At 41.2% G+C, this 17,944-nt stretch overlaps 1 protein-coding gene across 1 annotated transcript in view; it reads right to left on the bottom strand.

Moving 5' to 3' along the window:
* Nucleotides 1-6,886: 6,886 nt before the first annotated feature.
* The window catches only part of PODXL2 (podocalyxin like 2), a 60,155-nt gene continuing 49,097 nt past the window's right edge, over nucleotides 6,887-17,944 (bottom strand). The window contains exons 4-8 of the mRNA XM_054978707.1: nucleotides 15,959-16,033; nucleotides 11,504-11,660; nucleotides 9,782-9,843; nucleotides 7,465-7,644; nucleotides 6,887-7,096 (exon numbers count right to left, since the gene is read on the bottom strand). Of these exons, the coding sequence (XP_054834682.1) occupies nucleotides 6,887-7,096; nucleotides 7,465-7,644; nucleotides 9,782-9,843; nucleotides 11,504-11,660; nucleotides 15,959-16,033 (684 nt within the window). The remainder of the gene's footprint in view (nucleotides 7,097-7,464; nucleotides 7,645-9,781; nucleotides 9,844-11,503; nucleotides 11,661-15,958; nucleotides 16,034-17,944) is intronic.

Genomic DNA, 17,944 nt, shown 5'->3' on the forward strand with positions numbered 1-17,944 from the left:
AAAAACTCTGTGCAGGAGCTGAATCTTCATCAGCAGTGGTGCTTGTTAGAACCCCAACCGGTTTAAATTTACAGTGGATCTCTATCACCATTTGATAATTTCCATCCTAGTCCTTATTACTTTGTGTGTTCCATCTAGTTTCTTGCTCAAATAATTTAAGCACTTCATGATATAGGTTTACCCTACAGAAAACGGTCATACTCCCAGGAAAGATCAGAGGAGACCGTCAGTTTGTATTAGTGTCTAGCGATCAGCTTGGGCTTCTTTAAAGAAGAAAGGAAACTTCCTAGGCTATCTAGAATCAATCTGATGTTGGATATTGGATGTTTAATCAAATAGGTAAAAATATAGCCCTAAATTCTGGGGAAGGGGGCAGTTTTTATGTTGGTTGCATGAAACAAAATAGGAGTAAGGAGAAGCAATGGCAAGAAATAATAGAGATATACACTAAACAAGGGAACGGGCATCTGATGGCATTCTGAGCTCTGACTTACGAAAGAATAGACTATAATAAATATTCTTCATTGTGCCACTGACCTCTTGTTTTATTGTGTTGCTACAGACTAACAGTTATTCATCTGGAATTACAGTACATAATGCAACATGTTTAGCTGGTCCAGCTTCTTTTATTGGTGCACTGGTGAGCAATGTAGAACTCTTCATCAGTTAAAATAACGAACCAGAAAACTTGCTGTGATCACCTTTGAATACTTCCTGATTCAAAACCAGTTGGGTAGCCCTGTTAGTTTATAGCCGCTAATTAAAACAGGAGTCCAGGCCCCACTAACAACTCACAAAATTTATTCCTGCGTGTTTGTGACTCAGAGCTTGCTTCATCGGATGCATCTGATGTTTTCATTTGCTGATAGAACTATTTCCCTGATATAACTGAAAGCCATACTAGAAACGTAAGCAGTACGTTATCATAAAATAATACTGGTGAGCGTATTGTTTTAAATTGTATTAATTGATTTATTTACTGGTGGCTAGTATGCCCTCTTCAGAACTAGCACTTTTGAAGATAAAGCAAGCATGTATTCTTGTCAGAAATACAAAAGCATATGAACTTTGGAAAAGAAGGAGCACTCATCACACGAGTTGACTCAAGAAAATCCACAACCATTAAAAAGGATGGGGGTATTACCATAAACATCAAAAGTTTATGGATTGCACCCTAATTCTGCTATCAATCTGCTTTTCAGTAGCAATGTGCACCTACAGAAGAGAGGTCTTGAGCCATGCTTGCATTGTAGGGATATGTTTCAAGAAAGCTTAGATGCACGGCGATTTGGCTCTTAAAGGAACATGAGTATGTTTTCATTTTAGATGTCTGAACACTTTTTCAGGGCCAGCTAGCAGGGTAAGGTGTCTCTTATAGACCTGTACCTCACATATTAAAGTACATTGTGAAAAGCTACTCAGTGGGCCTGGAAATTCTTTTCTGATAGTTCTAATTTCCATATTGTGCAACTTTTCACTTGGGATTATACCTGGTGTGTAGTTTTTTTTCTAAAAGCAATGCGTTGATTTTCTACTTTACAGTTTTCATTAGTGAAAGCCCACCAGAAATACTATTATTTACTCCACTATTGGAAGCAACTTGCAAGGGATCACTGCTCAACTATACCACCTAGTTTTTAGATGATGAAACTTTACTCTAATAATTGCTAAAAGCCACAGATTTTTCTTTAAAATCAGATTTTGTTCTCTTCCTTTTAACAAATTGTTGTCAGTTAACAAAGTCCTGAAGTTTGCAGCGGTAAAGGGAAACAAGGACAAAACTGAAGTTTGCAGCGGAAAGGGGATACAAAACCATAACCCTAATTTTGTCACTGAGCCTTATTTCCAAATACCACTAGAGGTCAGTGTAGCTCAAAATAAAAGGCAAAGATGGACATCAAAGTATCTCATAGAAGAGGAGATAAGTTGGTCTTTCTGCTTGCTAATTTTTTAAATTATAAAATGGATTCAGTAATATAGTCTTTCATCAGCTTTTTAAAATGTCATTCAAAATGTAAATAAAGATATCAAACAGCACGGGTTTGACCCAATGTCATGCCCCCAATCCACCTCAGAAAATATGTTATGCTGATACAGGATTAATTTGCATACAACAGACACTTTGCTTTCAAAGGTTGATTTTTGGAAGAAACTCTGCACAATACTGCAGGTCAATGCAGCTCTTCTCATTTTCCTTCTTCTGCCTGCTTACGGATAGGGACAAGAATGAACACAAAGCATACTATCAAGTATGGCCATTGAGAAATCAATGGGGATTTTTAAAGAGAAAAAGCAGCATCTTTTGTGAAAGTACTCCTGTGTGGTCAGTCACAATAAAAATCATACCACGGTTCAAGATAGCTCTTGCTCCATTCAAAAGCAAGAAGGAAATGGGGGAAGAATTTCATCTTCCAGAAGGTGGAGAGGGAACTAAAGGAACTAGCCGATGTAATTGTGGAGCCTCCGTCTGTCATCTTTGAGAATTCTTGGCAAACAGCTAAGGTGTGGAAGATTGGTGGTGGACAAATGTTGTCCCCATCTTCAAGAAAGCGAAAAGGGAAGATCCAGGTAACTACCAACCTGTCATCTTGACGCCCATACCTGGAAAGGTTTTGGATCAAATTGTGGAACAGTCAGTCCTTGAGCTTTTAGAAAACAGTTGTGATTACTAAGCGCCAACACTGATTCCTCAAGAACAAGTCATGTCAGGCTAACCATGTCCTTTTATGAAAGAGTTGCTCCTCTGTTGGATCAAGAGAATGCTGTGAACATATCTTGATTTCAGTAAGGCTTATGATAAGGCTTTGCATGATATTCTTTTTGACATAATGTGGGCTAAAGTGGGATAAAACTAACAAAATGAATTTCAGCAGAGATAAATGTAAAATTCTGCGTTTAGGTAAAATCAAAGGCATAATTATAGGATGGTGGAGGCTTGCCTTCGCAGAAGTACATGTGAAAAGGATCTAGGGGTCTTAGTAGGTCATACACTGAACATGAGTCAGCAGTGTGATGCAGCAGTTAAAAAGGCTATTTTAGGCTGTATCAACAGAAGCATAGTGTCCAGATCACACAAAGTGATGGTATTGCTTTACTCTGCTCTGTTTAGACCTCACTTAGCATACTGTGTCTCAGTTTTGGGCCCCCCAGTTTAAGCAGCAGACAAACTAGAACATGTCCAAAGGAGGGCAACAAAGATGGTGAGAGGTCTGGAGACCAAGTCCTATGAGGAAATGTTGAAAGAGCTGGGTACATTCAGTCTGAAGAAGAGGTGAATGAGAGGTGATATTTGGCTATTGGTGATATTAGTGAAAATTTTGGGTTAAAAATTAGAAAGAACTTCCTGACAATTAGAGCAGGCTTCCTCAAGAAGCGGTGGGCTCTCCTTTCTTGGAGGTATTTAAGAAGAGGCTAGATGGCCACCTGACAGCCATGATGGCTCTGTGATTCTACACAGATTGGGAGAGGGAGTGCATGAAAGGGTGAGCCAGTGGCTCTCACGGCCCTTTCACATATGCCCAGGGTAATGCCAATCACCACTGTGGGGTCAGGAAGGAATTTTCCTCCAGGCCAGATTGACAAGGGATCCTGGAGGTTTTTTGCCTGCTTCGGCATAGAGCAGAGGTCACTTGGGGGGGGTTGAGGGGGGCTATAGCTGTAAATTTCCTGCATTGTGCAGGGGGATGGACTAGATGATTCTTGATGTCTCAGTTCTATGTTTCTAGCCTGGAAAAGGGATACTGGGGCGAGGAATGACAGAGATGAGATGCAAGGCAGCAAAACACAATGTTTATAAAAAATCCCAGGGTGGGTTTTTCCCTTAACCATTTACACTCATATTAGCCTTTAGGCTGATCCTGCACTGGGCAGGGGGTTGGACTAGATGGTCTGTATGGCCCCTTCCAACTCTATGATTCTATGATTCATCATTGAAGAAAAACCAGGAAATGTGACAACCTGATGGCTTTTTCACGCAGTAAGTGATTCTAATAAATGCATTGGGATGGGAGCCAAAACTATTTTTTCTCATGTTAGAGGGATTTATCAGAGAGAAGACTGATAACTTGGGATTTCGCCCAGGAACTTCTAGTGGAAAGTTGTCAGTTTTTCCATTTGAAGGTCATTTGTGTCATACACAAGCTCTATACTACTTTATAGACCTCTTCTTCTCCCCTGTCATCTGTGGATTTAAGTGTATAAATGAGGCAGAGAAACAATTCTCTATAGTAAAGAAATTATTTTATGCAATGGCACTCCATATCCAAGTTTAGGAAAGCACAATTATGGTTGCTGAAATGGTTTATCAGAAGCTACGTTTGTTTTTTATGTAACATATTACTATTGATGTATTTTACTAGAAAGTTCTGAATCAAACGGCCAGTATGTTATATACACTACAGCAAGCTGCTTAGGACCAGCGTGCACCAAATGACAGCCATGTGGGTAACCACTTTTATAACACTTCTTGTAGCAATGGCCAACCTGTTTGTGTGCAGCAGCTTGACAGATTAGGAAGGCTTTCTTCTATGGCACTGCAAAGATTCCCTAGTCCACATAACAAGCTACCAATTGGAACAATTTAAAGCAAGCTCCATGTGGTAGCTATGTTGTATGTAATGGCCTAAATTTCAGTCTAGTATTTAGTAACTAGGTGGGCACAGAAGCCACAAGACTGCACATGGTTTCCCCACTACCACCGAACACACACCACCTGGTGGCCATGAAAGGTACTCTATTTCTAAATGCTATACTAGAAGGATAACAGCCTGAGACATGCAAGCAGATGGGAGTCAGTGGTATTTCACCTTCGTATAAACAGAATGGGTGGATTCTTTGATACTGACACTGCAATCCTATGAAGAGTTACTCTGTTCTAGGTGCACTGATTTCAATGGATTGCGCTATGAGTCTAAGAGGTGACAAAGCAAGGAAGTCAGGGATACCTGAAGTCAACCACCTGCAGGCCTTAGGACCAGAGGAGCGAGAGAAGGGCAGAATAGTGGATCTTTGAAACAAACAGATAAGCATCAGGCTCAAGAGAGTTTATGTGCTAGCTGCCCACTGACAAGGTGGGGAAGCCTGTCCTAAAATACTTATAATACCTAAATAATAAAAATCATTATTCAGATAATTTATTTGACCACTCCAATTGGAAAATGGTTAAGAAAGGGTTATTATTATTATAAACGTTACTTTACAGACATGTAATTTCTTTTACAAAAATCTGCATAATACTGTGTTGAGATGGTATTTGTACAGTATTTAGATATTTGTACATGGAATTAAACTAGTGATAAGAGATTGTTTTATATTTTAAGGAGATCAGATTTCAGTGCTTAGAGTGAACTACAGATGAGATATTCATGGACTTCAATTACAAGTTCATTATCAGAGAGAGAGGGAGAGGGAGGGAGAGGGAGGGAGAGAGGGGTATGTTCTTTTGAAGCCCAAGTACAGCCAATAATAAAGCATACTCTTTTTTTTCTTGCAGTGACACAAGCTATGAAACTATTTTGGTGTAAGACAGTACAATACTTCGAGGAAATGGAGCAAAAATATATCAGACCAATCATCCTCTTTGAACACAAACATTCCAGATACGCAAGGGCTTCTTAAGAACTGCCTGCTGAGAACCCTAGGGCATCCAGACTTGCCTAAGGCATTGCAAAGAAGCATTCACATAGGAGATTTTGTTTCTGATCTCAGCTTGAGTTAGCCCCAATTATTAAAACTGATCTATTCCTGTAACGCAGAAGGGAACACAAATCAAATTTGCTCCGAAAATACAGAAAAATGCATGAGGTTTTCCATCTGTTTTCTCTGCCGAACCCTCACAAGCTAAGATTCCACAGAAGATCAATCAAACAAGACTAGGGACAGTAATCAGCCTAGCTGTTATAGTAACTCTCTAAGTGAGAGAGACCATTCAGCCTGAGATTTAGAAAAAGGACTTTTTGCTATTCTCTTTAGCTGCCAGTCCAGGAGTCTTGTTGAGGAGACAGTAGGAATTCACTCAGTGTTGGGAATTCCTGGAGTCAGACTATCCAAAGTAGATCAGTGCAGGGTTGGATCAAAGTCTGCAATTATCATGAGGAGTTTGGATCCACAAAAGAGGGTTTGTACTGCAAAAGACCGTAGTTAGGTAAGATAGTAAGACAATCTATCAGGTTAGAATCTAGAGCTAGGGCACGACAGAACATCTGGCACTTGTGCAGGATACATTTACTCTGCCTAAAAACAGCCTTACAAAGAAGTTTAAAAAATTTACCAGCTCAGAAAAAAATCCATTAGCCAAGCCACTTGTCCTTTTGTGCCAGATGGCAGCTTGAGTAGGAAGTCTGCCAAACTATTCACTAAAGAGAATTGTTGCTCGTCCTGGGCAACTAGGTAGAGTGGCTAATTGCAAGACTGTCCCTAACACACCATACCCACAGCCTAGGTAAGAGGAAATATGCAGTTTTCCCTCATTGCTTCTCCTATTGCACCTTTTGAGACAGGATGCGAACCCAGGTATTCCTGTGTGAAACTAGCTTACCGCTTCCATGACAAATCATTCAGTAAATACCACTCTGGGGCAACACTAAACCTTGATACTTTTTATTTTCCATTCCTGGCCATCCTCCGCTGCTACGAAAGAGCTAGAGCAAGTGCATTTAAAAGTGATTGAAGCATTGGCGCTACTGACAGCAACACACAAACACGCCCCGCCCCACCCCACCCCCTCTGCTCAGGGTGACCCTTCTGGCTCCAGGTCTGTGATGGTGCCTCAGAACCATAAAGGGAAAGTCCATAGCATGCCTGAAAAGAAGTTCCTGAAGAGCCACCCTCACCATATGGCCCTTAAGTCAAGCAAGAGTACAGTCAGGTACGTGAATGGTCTCCTTGCTTAAAGGTGTGTATCTTCTTCAAATGTATCACCCTCTTCACCTGCCCGCTTGTTAATGAGGACATTCCAGCTCTCGGGACCATTAACAGATGCTCCACCATTCACGCTTGGCTTCTTTTCTTGCATTTCTGATTGGCTGTCACTAGCTACATCCAAGGTAGGATTGTCATGGCATCCATTCTCAACAAAGCGTAGCTCCTCGCCATGTGACTGAAAGAGATAAAAGGACAAGAGAAGTAACAGAAGTCCGACATCTGGGAAAGAAGGTAAGTATTAGAAAGCACTCCCCAACCTCAGTCCTTTGCAGAATACACATTCAAGAAGAGGGTGCATGGGCAGATGGGAAGGGGGTGTGGCTCAGTGATACAGCATCTCTTTGCATGCAGAAGGCTCCAGGTTCAACCCCATTAAAAACATGTCCAGTTCAAAGAATCAGGTAGTAGGTGATGTGAAAGATCTCTGCTTGAAACCCCAGAAAGCTGCTGCCAGTTGGTTCAGAGTGACAATACTGACCTTGATAAGACCAAGGAATTGGTTCAGTATAAGGCAGCTTCATATGTGTTCAAACAGGGACTCACCATGTTCTTCATCTTGGGCAAGCGCCTCTGCCAGCAATTGTAGATCAATCCCATAATGATGATGATGACACAGACTGAGCCAATAATAACCAACACCACAAAGAGCTTCCCATAGTCACTGTGAGTCTGGCTGGGACGTGACTGGCAACTTGTTGTGGTTGTATAGTTCTGGATTCCGATCTAAAAACAATCCATAAGAAGAGCAATGGTTGAATGAATGATGGTTACTGTCTGGTAACCAGCAGAAACTCAGTGAAATCAATAGGATTGAAGGATGAAGATTATCCTCAAATGTTAATATTCTGAGATACGTTTTTTCTAAAGAATGTATCTCCTCTTTTCAGCTTATATGTAGAATGTATCATAAAGAAAACTGGATTAGATTAGATGAAAGTGGAGTGGAAAGTGGTTGAAGGAACATTAACAATTTGAGATATGCAGACGACACCACATTACTGGCAGACAATAATGAAGACTTGAAATGATTACTGATGAAGGGAGACAGTGCCAAAGTAGGATTACACCTGAACATCAGTAAGACAAAAGTAATGACAACTAAGGAATTACAAAATTTTAAGGTTGATAATGAAGAAATTGAAATTGTTAAAGATTTTCTATTCCTTGGCTCAATCATTAACCAAATGGCAGACTGCAGCCAAGAAATCAAAAGGAGATTGAGACATGGAAGGGCAGCCACGAAGAAACTAAAAAGATCCTTAAGGATAAGGATGTGTTGCTGGGGACCAAGATCAATATAATTCATGCTATGCTATTCCCTATTTCTACATATAGATGTGAAAGTTGGACTGTGAAGAAAGCTGACAGAAGAACGTTGATTGATTTGAAATGTGTTGAAGGAGAGTTTTATAGATATCATGGACAGTCAAATAAGTGGGTTCTAGATCAGATCTAGATAGCCTGGAAATCCCAGGCTGGCTCTATCTCATTTTTCAGAGGCTAAGCACGGTTGGCCTTGGTTAGTACTTGGATGGGAGACCACCAAGGAAGTCCAGGATCACTATGCAGAAGCAGGCAAGATCAATTCAAACTTGGATTTTTCCTAGAAGCTAAAGTAACAAAAATGATGCTACCGAACTTTAGTCACATCATGAGAAGACAAGACTTACTGGAAAAGACAATAATTCTAGGAAAAGTTGAAGGCAGCAGGAAAAGAAGAAGACTCAAGATAGATTGACTAAATAAAAGAAGCTACACTCTTCAGTATCAAGACCTGAGCTTGGCTGTAAATGATAGGACATTTTGGATATTAATGTATAGGATCACCATAAGCTGGAAACGAATTGAGGCTACATAACACACACACAGCATAAAAAGATATTACACTTGTAGAGTCTGGTTGTTTGTAACAACTTTAAATAGTGAGTTCATTGTTATGATTATTTGGAAAATTACAGGTATCTATTGGATATTGTTTATGAGATAATTTGTGAGAAGTGGTACAAACCATCTTCCCCAGATGATTAGAATATTTTGTAAACCATTTTTTCTCAGATTCTGCTTTCTTGTTTTTGTTTAATTACGTATATGAGAAAGCATATCTAGAAAGCTATCTTTCCAGCAGCATTCTCATTCACACACTTTCCATTACATGTAGACTAGGTATCACGTTGATGTCCCTGAACAGTCACTTGCAGTACTATTATGCAGCAGATAAAATATGCTTGTGGAATTCTTTTAAAGATCTTGCAGAAATGCCCTGAGCCATGTCCAGGATTTATATGATCTTGTTTTAAGAACCACAGATCTTTATAATGACCTTTTAAAACACTGAACTGGACACACTGAACTGGACACAAGGCACCCCTGAAGGAACTGTATAGTCATTTTTTCCATTTGAAAAGAGCCATTACAAGCTTCCTTGCCAGCACTCAAGGCACCCCGGAGATTGATTGGGACAGCTCTACGAATACAGTCTCTAAGCAAACACAGTGAACAGAAACGGTAAAAAGGTTCATCATACCTTAAAGACTTCACAGACAATACCTGCAGAAAGTTCTAACCGGTGTCATTATGACAAATGCATTTATTTTTCTATTCTCATCAGCATGGACATGCAGGATTTCAAGATACAATCAATACTATATCTTTAAGAAGACCTTGCATAACAAGGGGACAGCTTATGGAAACTGGAATTTGATGACTCAGCAGTTAGCAGTTAAGAAAGATTTGTTGCGAAACTTCTGAGCCAACTGTTTGCCTACCCAGGGCTCAAAGATGAGCTAAGTTGGAGCACAGGGGTTACTTTTCTAAGTGGTCTATGGGACAACACTATTTGCTCTGTATTTGAAAGTCTTACCTCAGCTAAGCTTCTCCTCATGTCCTCTAGGGCCAGGAGAACATCACTGGTTGGGACAACCCCTAGAAGAAGAAACACAGTGATGTAAAAATTGAAGCACTGGTTCAATGTGCTCTTTTTCAGGTTAAATCTAGAGAAGCATGCCTACATTAAAACAATATTTGCTTAGTAGAGTAATTACAGGCACCACATATTGTTATTACAGACGCTAGATCTGTTTTAGGATCCAAAAGCAAATTTGACAGCAGCTGTGATGGGTCTAAGCAAGGGCAGGTAAATGATGTAAACAGATCTTAGATTTTTTTTTCCCTTCTATCACTGATATTTATTTTAGATGTGATTGGCAGAATCCATGATGCTTCACTGACTGTCCCATCACCAAGCCTGTGAATATTCATTAACCATAACCTAACACATATACTCCCAACACTTTTCAGAGATCTTCAGCTGAACTGATGGATACAGTCAGTGGACAGCTTATAAGCTCAGCTTTCTTTCCAGGTAGGAAGCATCTGTAATACTTCCCTAATAATGAAATATCTAGAAATCAGTTGTCATCTTTTGGATAGCTTTCTTCTTAAACCAGGTGGTTTCCAAGCCAGCTATAGACACAGCTAGGCAGAATGTGGGCAACTAATAGTGTTGTTCTCTAATTGCTTTGTCTTTCTTTCATACTGTCAAATGCTAAAGAGGAAAGCCACCGAGACCATTATCTTGTAGTGTGGAAATTACTTCAGTACACAGGACTGGAGCCAGAGTCCTTCTGGCGACTAACAAAATTACTGGTAACTGCTCCAGTTGCAGATCCCTGCTAAAGGACTCATCTAGGATCACTAGACTCCCTGATACTAATGTACATGAATGGAAAAGCATTCTGATTCATACCAAAGATGTAGAAAAATCACCCTTTAAAGAATCACCTTATTCAAGAACAAACATACACTTTTTATAATGCTCCTCGAAGCCATTTTGTACTCAAGATCTAAGGGTTTGTATTCAAAGAAGAAAATAAACTAATTAGATTAGTAAAACAAGTGTTACACTTAGATAATTTCTGGAATATGATTGCTCTCTAAAGGAGATTATTAAAATCCAGGTGGGAAGATTTAGGAAATTTGGCTAGTAACAGAAGTGTTATGTTAACTGAAAGTCACATTCTTTCCCAGAGAAGAGAATAAATAAAAGACATAGAGTGATACTGCACACGTTGGATAATGCACTTCCAATCCTCTTTATAGATCATTTGGAACAGATTTTTTTGTGTGCGGAACAAAAAATCCACCTCAAACGATTGATAAAGTGCATTGAAAGTGCATTATCCAACGTGTGCGGAATCAGCCATAGAGGAAGACCCAGAAACAGCAAACATATGTATGAAGATGAGAAAGTAGGAATGAAACAGGAGGAGCAACTGCGGAGATCAAAGCATACATCGCTTTGAAAACCAGAAGACAACGTTCCAACACAACAGGATAGGAGGGATCTGGCAAAAGTCCTAAATCAAGAGATAATATGGTTCTGGAAAAAAAAAACCAATGAGGGGAGTCACAATCCATTTTTAGATACTATTGCATTTCACATTACAGAAGCAGCAGTAGGACAGAACACAGCAGAGGAGGCAATCTTCACAGGGGAAATGTGGAGTCATCCAAAGATGATAAGATGTCCTTCAAAGCCGTTTCTAAAAAGAAGCAACCCTCATTGCTTTTTCAATGCACTTACCATGCTCTCCTGCCAAAGTCATTAGCAGGTGTTTATCATTCTCATTGGGTTTGCTTAGGGAGATCCACCATTGGTTCTGCAAGCCATTATCAAATCTGGAGAAAGCCTCCTCTACCAGGGCCAGCAACTGGGGTCCCCTTTCCAGTCGGAACTCCTCCTGAAACAGGAAAATCGGTCAGGCTTTTAAAGAGGTTTACAGAACCTGTGAATGTAGGCACTGCTACCCCAAATATACCTGTTGGCAGAAAATGCCTGTGGACACAAGCTTTCAGGGGAAAAAAGAATCTCAAAGGTAGACCTCCAGGGGACATCAAGAAATTGCAATGGCTGACATAGAAATATAGAAACAAAGAGCTGGAAATGACCCCAAGGATCATCTAGTCCAGCCCCCTGTAATGCAGGAAATTCACAGCTATCCCCCCTGCCCCGGTTGTGAACTGTCTTCTTTCATCTTCCAAACTCTCCTTTTCAAAAACTTTCTACAAATACCTCTACAACCTTAATGCTTCCCTCTTTTAACATACCACCGTTCTATTTCACTGTTTTCTAAATCCAAATTCACCCATTACAAACGTGCTATAATGGTCAGAGTAGTGGGCTAGGACCAGGAAGACCTGGGTTCAAATACTCACCCTGCCATAAAGCTCTTTGGTTTTAGGCTACGCAATCTCTCCAAACCTAACCTATGTCTCATAGCTGCTGTGAGGACCAAATAGGAAGAACCCTGCACCAATATATGTAATGTGTCACTAAAATCAGTCATTGTGCCAGAGGAAAGTAGCAAATATCACACAAATTTGTAAAAAGGGATCCAGATGGGATCCAGGGAATTACAGTTCAGTTAGCCTACCCTCTGTTCCAAGAGAATAAATAGAAACTGTTACGTAATTAATATAATTGTATAATTAATAACTACTAAGCACATCAAGAAAAGGATGGACCCTGGAATTACAACAGATCAGTTCCCCTGGAGAAAATGGCTGCTGTGCATGGTGGACTTTATGGCATAATTACCCACTGAGGTCCCTCCTCTCCCCAGACCTCGTCCTCTTCAGGCTCCACTCTCCAAATCTTTACGAATTTTCCAACCTGGACCTGGTAACCCTAGTCCTCATGGTTTAAAGGTGATTCAATGACATGGAAGCACAGAGTAGGGATAAGTGGACAGTTCTCTCAATGGACGGAAGTGAGAAGTGGGGTTTCATAAGAGCTGATATTGGGACCAGTGCTATTGAATTTGTTCATAAATGGTTTGGAATTGCACTGAGCATTTGTGGATAATACCAAATGATTCAGGATGACAAAGTTAAGACAGACTGTGAAGAGCTACTAGAGGACATCTCTAAATTGGGTGAGTGGGCAGTAATATGGAAAATAAAGTTCAGTGTTAGTAAGTATAGGTAATGTACACTGGAACAAAAACAATTCCTAACTGAGGAACCATGGAATCTTCCTCTAAATCTTGCAACCTCAGTTTTTCCCACCCCTCTGAAATTAATTAAGCATGGTATCACTGTTCCATGTACAATAATCCAGAGAATGCTGTGAAGATGTTGGATGTTTGAAACTAAATAAGTATTGGTTTGGTCAGAACATTCCTGGATCCCACAAACACCACCATGGAGCTCTTTGCAAAAAGGAAGGGATACAACTAAATACCATTTCTGAAGGCAAACAACCAGAACTGAAGGTGAGATTGTTGCTCAAACTGCAGGTCAGACAGGGACACTCCCCTCTCATTGATTATGTTGTACATCACTTGGCAGTTCTTCTCCACTTTCCCACTTTTGCCTTTCTATTCTTGTTCACAGTTGCCGTGCCAACCCAAAGGCCACCCAGATTATTAATACATGGTAGCTCTGCTCGTTGCTATGGCAACTTCAAGCACTCAGGACAGGCATAGGCCTAATTAGAAAAGGCAAGGAGGAGTCAGGCCCGAATCACAAAGGTCCATCTGCACCTTATCTCACTAGGCTGACGAAAACTTATTCTACTACATCAAGGCAGGCACCCTGGCAGAAGGAAAATGTGGAGAAGACATAGGTGTAATGCTTCCTCGATCAGTTAGAATTGTGGCCTATTGGCATGCCTACCCACAACCAACCAGAACGCAATGCTAACATTTCTAGGAGCATTGTAGGTTACAGCCCTGTTTACACAGCCTTTGTAAGCCATTTTGGCTGATGATTGCTAGTGGGGGTTTTATGCCATTTCAGACACCAACAGGTTGACTGCTAGTTGCTAACAGATTTTTTTTTTTACCTTTTCACACAAAGCCACTTGTGTCCTGTTTGTGATATAGGGTTGAGATTTTTTTAAAACAACAACAACATTCAATTTATATACCGCCCTTCAGGACAACTTAATGCCCACTCAGAGCAGTTTACAAAGTATGTCATTATTATCCCCACAACAAAACACCCTGTGAGGTGGGTGGGGCTGAGAGCTCCAGAGAGCAGTGACTAGCCCAAGGTCACCCAGCTGGCTTCAAGTGGAGGAGTGGGGAATCAAACCCAGCTCTCCAGATTAGAGTCTCGCGCTCTTAACAACTACACCAAACTGGCTCTCAGTCTTCACCTGTTCTCAAGCATTCTGTGTATTTCAGTCTTTACCTGTTCTCAAGCATTCTGTGTATTTCAGTCTTTACCTGTTCTCAAGCATTCTGTGTATTTCAGTCTTTACCTGTTCTCAAGCATTCTGTGTATTTCTCTTTCACTGTAGTGTGCTGTTTGAAATGTCTGCTAGTGCTGCCTTTTTATTTTCCCTCCCATTTTCAGAGTGTTCTTTCCCCCTTTTTTAAATAGATAGTGATTTGTGCTATAGCAATACAGTAGTGAATCCTGGTATTGCAGATACGGTATTACCATATTAATGAACTGGTGCTTTGGTGCTACAGTGCCAAAGTTTGAATTTTGAACTTCCCATTGTGAATTCTGAGTTGTGCCTAGTGTTGAAAATCTGCGTCGGTAACCAATGGGAAACCCTGACCTGGATAGCACAAATGAGCCTGATCTTGTCAGATCTCAGAAGCTAAGCAGGGTCAGCTTTGGTTAATAATTGGATTGGAGACCTCCAACGAAGATCAGGTTTGCAGAGGCAGGTAATGGCAAACCATCTCTCTAGTGGTCTGATGGCACGTCTAGTCTCTTGCCATGAAAACCTCACCAGGGGTCGCCATAAGTCAGCTATGACTTGAGGGCACCACACACATAACCAATGGAAGAGGAAAGAATACCTGGTGCAGAGTAGCAGGAAAATATTTGGGAATTCTGACAAAACATAAAGAGGCATTGCTGGGGAGATAACGCATGCCCAGAATTTTAAAAAAGAATCTGCACTAGGCCCAGATGTCTGTGTATTTTTAGAATTTTGAAGCAGAGTTTGATTGTGTTATCTTCACAACAAGCTTTTAAAGGGCTTCTAAAAAACCTGGTTTATCTAACAGTTCATCAGAAGTCCTTAAGGTGAATGGGAATCTTTAACAGGAAAGAGACTTTTGACCATCAATTAACTGCAGCTTTATGGGACTGATGGAGGAGTAATGGATTAGAGGAGCGTGTCTGGTTAACAGACATGATAGTAAACAAGATAATAGGGAAGCAAAAGAGGCACTTAAGGAAGATTTAGTGGCAGCAGGCTAGCACTCTGAACTGATCATGCTGGAAACCATGCACCTTCAGTTCAAGCATCTTCACTGACACAAGCAAAGAAAAGGATGGATGCTTCCTGATTGCAAGTATGTTAAATAATAACATGGCTCTTGAAAGCCTATACTCTTGAAATGTTGTTGGTCTTTAAGATGCTACCGGCCTCAAATTCTGCCCCATCCATCTAAGCCCGTAAATTTCATCTAAGCCCATTTAATGACTTTTTTCACCACGCCCCCAAACAAGCTGCAAATGAGTCAAAGAAAGGCTTGAAGGCAATGATTTAATCAAGGATCTAGCTCCCTATAATCAAGCATTGCTCCAAGTCAGATGTTGTACAGCTCTGAGATGGAGCCCTCTGGTCATGGCTATCAAATGTCACTTGTGGTAGCATCAGGATACTCTCTAGTGTGACAATATTGTAATTGCCTCAAAAGGCCAGGCACGGGGTTACTTCTCATGTTACTTTTTAGACACACAGGTACACCTTCTCAAGTCTCAGCTATGTGATTTGAAAAATAGCAAGACTCACATATTCAGATAAGCTTTCAAAAATCCATTTCAGATATTCCCAGGGGAGTGTGTTTGCTATTTCCTCATGGCTGGCTCCATGCTGCTTTAGTAATGTTTAGATAAATGAATTATGTACAGATGATAGGATCAAGGTTTTTTTTTCACATCAAGGGTTTTTTCACACCTTACTTCAAGTTGATTGCTTCTAATTCAATGCCTCCTTGATTTTAACTTTAAGGAAAAGGGGAGGATAAAGAAGAACTGAATGATATAAATAGAAAAGCAAGCCACTTACACAGTCAATGTTATCAGACATGTTCAGGATGATGTAGTTTTTGCCTGCCAGGTTGCTCCAGTCTTTACAGGTCACCTGGAAAAAAACAAACAACAACAAAAAACTGCACCTGAATTTAGCTGGAAATGATTTGGAAAGAAAAATAAGTCTGTTACTTATGAACTTTGTACCGAGTCAGAGAGTTGTCTTTCTCGGCCAGTGTGCCTACTCTGATTAGCAGCACTCTCTTGCTGAAACCATAAGCAATCCAAGAGCAGCTTCAGACATTAATGATATGCATGAAGATAGGAAATAAAACCCACTCACACTTCCTTCACTTCTGCATCTCATTAATATTTAAAGCTGTTCCAAGAAGACCAACATTTGTCTCATGTCCCACGGCTGGCACAACAACATTACTTCCAGGAGTGATGTTGTCGCGCCTGCTGGGAGCAAGCGTGCAGCACGTGTTCCTGCCAGGTAAATATTCTGAAATAAAGCCTTTTTTTTGTAAAGAGGTAAAATGAGCCCTGGTGTAGCCCAGTGACTGAAACAGTGACCAGGAAATCCCTGATTCAAATCTCATGTCTAAGAGGAATTCACATTGTGGCCTTAGACTAGCACCAATCTTGGCCTTAACTAGGGTTGCAGGCCTCGTGGAACCCAACCTGGAGGAGGATGGTCATGGGGGGGGGGGACACACTGAGAGGGAACTTAACTTGTGCGTGTCAAGCTCATGTATGCCCCGGAGCTCCTGAGCCCATTTCCCACGCTTCCAGGCCCTATCAGTCAGGTGAGTAGTGGTGCAGAGCAGAGGCTGGGAGTGGGGGATCTCCCTAGAGTTGCCAGGTCCCTATACCCTCCTGCCAGCAGCATGGTTCTCCTTTGCTCATGAGCGGAGCGTGGGCATGTCCCAGTGCTTGCGTGGTGATATCACTCCCAGAAGTGAACTGTTGTGCCAGCCACGTGAATGGTCACTTGCTCTGTGTGGGGCCATTTCTGCCTGTTTGAGGCCAAAATCGGCCCCAAACGAAGTACAGGAACACTCCCACAGCTGGCACAACGACGTTACTTCCGGGAGTGATGTCATGCCTGCTGGGAGCAAGCACTCCCAGGGTGGAGTGGTGATCATTGCGCCATCCTGGGAGCACTCCCATGCTTCGCACCAGGCCAATTTGAGATCCAAACGTCATCACACAGGCCCAGAAGCATGCACGTGCAAATCACAAGCACAAAGCAAATAAGATGGGTGTCAGGTGCCGCCCCCCCCCAGCTGGGAGGGTAAGGGAACCTGACAACCCTATTCCCCAATGTGGTGGTGCCCATAGGCACCATTGTGCCCACCATCGCTTTTCTATTTCCTGGTGCCCACCAAGTGCTCTTAGAAAGTGGGTGAGGCCAAGTGAGGCTTTTGCCAAGCATGACATCTGATTGGCCATTGGAGAATTAATTGGCTGTGCAGATTTTTAAAAACATTGCTTTGGCAGAAGCTGCTTCCACAACACAAGGATCTTCACTATGTGACTGAAGGTAAGCTGTAGTAGCCATTTTGTTGCTGCATCTACCACAGTGTGTCAGAATTCCAAATGTGCCCCTGTTCTAATTGATAGGTGGAATCATCCCTTTAGTACGGAATATCATAAATATTTGTTGCACATTCTGTCCTTGGTCTATTTTACTGAGTACAACAAGATGATGAAGCATTTTTTGCTAATTACTAGGGGTTTTTTTTACACAAGAGTTGTCTGCATTGTTATTCTCCAGACAGAATTAAATGACAAGATTCCATAGCTGTTCAAAGAGTCTCTGACATGAGTGAATGGTTCATTTCCAAGCCCACATTCTTAGCAAATAGCACTAAATGTTCTTAGGCATGTCTATCATACAAAAGGTTGGCATGCTAGTTTGCTCCAATATGGACTATTATTTATTCATGCTTTTCCAGATGGGACTGAGCTAGGAGAGATGCAAACATAGTTAATCAGTGGTGGATTGTGGATCCAAGGA

This window comes from Eublepharis macularius, chromosome 4 (assembly GCF_028583425.1).
Source record: "Eublepharis macularius isolate TG4126 chromosome 4, MPM_Emac_v1.0, whole genome shotgun sequence".
Lineage (NCBI taxonomy): Eukaryota > Metazoa > Chordata > Lepidosauria > Squamata > Eublepharidae > Eublepharis > Eublepharis macularius.